Consider the following 3,912-nt stretch of genomic DNA (forward strand, 5'->3'; position numbering starts at 1 on the left):
CAGACAAGATTCTTGACCTTTTGTGCTTTTGAAGTCACTAAAACTTGTTATCTGTTTATCTGACAAATGTCCCTTGATGCTTCTGTTCCATACCTAACACCTCCATGAATGACCTCTCTTTCTAGAGGCTGGTATCTTAGGTCCATTCTGTTTTGGACCTTAGGAAAACGGGTTCTCACCTTCACTTTTTTTTTTCCCTTTCATTGATTGTTTCTTCTCATTAGTTGAGTCATGGTAGATCAGTGGTTCGCGTTCAGGAGTGATCTTTGTCCCTAAGGGACATTTGGCAGTGCCTGGACTTTTTTTAAATTTTATTTTTTTAAGGGACACACCTGTGGCATGTGGAAGTTCCCAGGGTAGGAGTTGAATCAGAGCTACAGCTGCTGGCCTATGCCACAGCTACAGCAATGCAGGATCCAAGCCACATATGCGACCTACACCACAGCTCCTGGCAACACCAGATCCTTAACCCACTAAGTGAGGCCCAGGATCAAACCCACATCCTCATGAATTCCATTCTCTTCCCCTGAGTCACAACCAGAACTAGTAGTTTATTTTCATGAGAAGTTTAGTCATTGGTTGGCCATTCTTTTTCCTTGACTGAGCATCAGTGTGCTGCTTCAAGATTGTCTTTGTCAGGAATGTTTTCTTCTCTATCATAAATAGTGTTTCTTTTCTATATTTTCAGATTACATATTCAGGCACACCAGTTATCAGCCCTTGGGGTCTCTGTTGCCTGCCCTTAACTTTGTTATCTCACTGAGAGTATATTCCTCTAGTGAAAAGTCTCCTCAGGGCCCCCTTCATGTCCCTGTTCCTCAGACTGTAAATGAAAGGGTTCAGCATGGGGGCAATCACTGTGTACATCACTGAGGCTATTGTACCCTTCCTGGAGGGATGGGCTGTTCCAAAAGTGAGGTAGACCCCAAGGCCTGCACCATAAAACAAGGAGACAACTGAGAGGTGAGACCCACAAGTGGAAAAGACTTTGTATTTCCTGCCAGCTGACGAAATGCCCATTATGGAGGAGATAATTCTAGAATAAGAAAAAAGGATCCCAATCAGGGGAATAACACCCAGCAGGCCAGTTACAAAATACAGCACGATGTCATTGACAAGGGTGTCAGAGCAGGCAAGCTTGAGAATCTGAGCATGCTCGCAGAAGAAGTGGGGAATTTCTGTCTCTTGGCAGAAGGACACCCTCAAAACCATCAAACTTTGAACCAAAGAATATGTCAGGCAGATTAACCAAGAGAGCAGAAGCAAGAGACCACAAAGGCGAGGGCTCATGATAACTGTGTAGTGCAGAGGGTGACAGATGGCCACGAACCGGTCATAGGCCATCACCGTCAGTAGCAAATCATCTAGCCCAGCGAAAATCATGAAAAAATACATCTGGGTAAGACAGCCCTCATACGTGATGGCTTTGTTCTGCATCTGGATGTTCACTAACATCTTGGGGAGGGTGGTGGAGGTGAAACAGATGTCGGTGAAGGACAGGTTGGAGAGGAAGAAGTACATGGGGGTGTGGAGGTGGGAGTCAGAGGTGACAGCCAGGATGATGAGAAGATTCCCAAACACAGTGACCAGGTACATGGACAGGAACAGCCCAAAGAGGAGGGGCTGCAGGTCCATATCTTCTGAAAATCCCAGAAGGATGAATTTTGACATAGCTGTTTGGTTCCCTATTTCCATATAGTTCATGGAAATTGTCTGTAAAGAGGCAAGAACAATGTTCACTGACAGGAATGTGCCATACATTTGAAACTTACTCATAAAGTCTTAATGTTTTACATAGGAGTTGTTTTCTTTAACTGATCAAGGTCTCAATAATGCCTTCCTTTCCTTGCTTCTACCACTACTACCAGGAACACTTTCATTTTCTCTTTTAAAATGAAAGTCCCTATGGGAGTTCCCATTGTGACTCAGTGGTAAGAACCCTACTAGTATCCATGAGGCTGCGGGTTTGACTGCTGGCCTTGCTTGGTGGGTTAAGGATCTGGTGTTGCTGCAAGCTTGGCACAGGTCACAGATGTGGCTTGGATCTGGCATTGCTGCGGCTGTGGTGTAGGCTGGCAGCTGCAGCTATGATTCCACCCCTAGCCTGGGAACTTACATATGCCAAAGGTGAAGCTGTAAAAAGCAGCCTCCCCGCCCCCCAAAAGAATATCCCTATACATGCTACTCTATATGGAATGGATGAACACAAGGACCTACTGCACGGCACAAGGAAATCTGCTCAAAACTCTGTAGTGACCTATATGGAAAAAGAATCTGAAAAGGAATGGGTTTATGTATATGTATAACTGATTCACTTTGCTGTACATGAAACTGCCACAACAGTGTAAGTCAATTATAAGCCAATAAAATTTAAAATAAAAATAAAATGAATGTCCCATGAAATAATGGCATTTGTAGCAACATGGATGCAACTAGGGATTATCATACTAAGTGAAGTAAGTCAGAAAGAAAAGTCACTTATTTGTGGAATCTAAAATGTGGCACAAGTGAACTTATCTATGAAACAGGAGCAAACTCATGGACAAGGAGAAGAGACTTGGGGTTGCCAAGGGGGACCCTTGGCATATACACCTTAAAAAATGTTAGTATATATGTATATAACTGAACCACTTTGCTCTACAGCAGAAATTAACACAACATTGTAAATCAACTATACTTCCACAATGATAATCAGCAAAGAATGACCCACACCAGGCAAAGTTCTCTTGCATCTTCTCTGACTCATGGCTAGTCTTTTGCTGTATAATTCCTGTGAAAGTTCCAGCCTCGTGAACATTTCCTTTGTGTCTTGTAGTTGTGGTCTCAAGTCTCAGGAAAATGTAGAGAAGAGGGAGATCATTGGGAGTTGCAGAATTTAAGGATGTTTTCTTGCCCTCATGCCATTTGCCTTGAAACAATAGCACAAAACAGACCATTCTCTATCTCAAGTTTGACTCAGAGAAGGATATTTTGCAAAGACTTTGCAGAGAATTCATTCATTATTGTACAGTAACCTCTCCATTACTGTCTATTTACCCCTCTCTCACAGTTGTAATGATCAGTGTAACATGATACACCCCAATTCCAAAGATTAGATCAGAGCCCCCAACATATTCTAATTGTGACCTGCATAATTGTGTTGTAGTTCTTTAAATTTCTTTTTCTTTCTTTCCTTATTTTTTTTTTTTTTTTGTCTTTTGTCTTTTTTAGGGCTGCACCCACGGCATATGGAGGTTCCCAGGCTAGGGGTCTAATTGGAGCTGTTGCTGCCAGCCTACGCCAGAGCCACAGCAACACCAGATCTGAGTCGCATCTGCAACCTACACCACAGCTCAGGCAATGCTGGATTCTTAACCCACTGAGAGAGGCCATGGATCGAACCCGCAACCTCATGGTTCCTAATCGGATTCGTTTCCACTGCGCCAAGACAGGAACTCCATAAATTATTTATTTATTTATTTATTTATTTATTTATTTATTTATTTGGCTGCACCCTTGGCGTATGGAAGTTCCTGGGCCAGGGATCAAACCCACACTACAACAATGACCAGATTCCCAGCAGTGATAACTCCAGATCCTTAACTTGCTGAGCCACAAGAGAATGCCCTGATTAAGACTGTAATTGTAATGTATACATGTAAGGATAACCTGACCCCCTTGCTGTACAGTGGGAAAAAAAAAAAAAAAAAAGACTTTTATGATCCATCCACTCAAGGAAAATGATTAGAAGTATTAACTGGTCAAACATAAGGCATATTAACTTAGTTGAATATCCAAAAATTTTGCAGAAGATGAATGAGGACAGGCAGTTTTTAAAACAGTGTGATGGACATAAATACAGAAATATCAATGGAGCAGACTGGATAGTCAAGAAAGGTTTTAGGTAAAATGAGAATTTAGTACATAATATGG

The 3,912-nt window shown here is 42.2% G+C and overlaps 1 protein-coding gene across 1 annotated transcript; it reads right to left on the reverse strand.

Moving 5' to 3' along the window:
• LOC100512888 (olfactory receptor 7D4-like) lies at nucleotides 595-2,431 on the reverse strand. Its single transcript, XM_005652836.3, has one exon. The coding sequence runs from the start codon at nucleotides 1,774-1,776 to the stop codon at nucleotides 757-759; it is 1,020 nt and encodes a 339-aa protein (XP_005652893.1). The 5' UTR covers nucleotides 1,777-2,431; the 3' UTR covers nucleotides 595-756.

This window comes from Sus scrofa, chromosome 2, assembly GCF_000003025.6.
Source record: "Sus scrofa isolate TJ Tabasco breed Duroc chromosome 2, Sscrofa11.1, whole genome shotgun sequence".
NCBI classification, from domain to species: Eukaryota; Metazoa; Chordata; class Mammalia; order Artiodactyla; family Suidae; genus Sus; species Sus scrofa.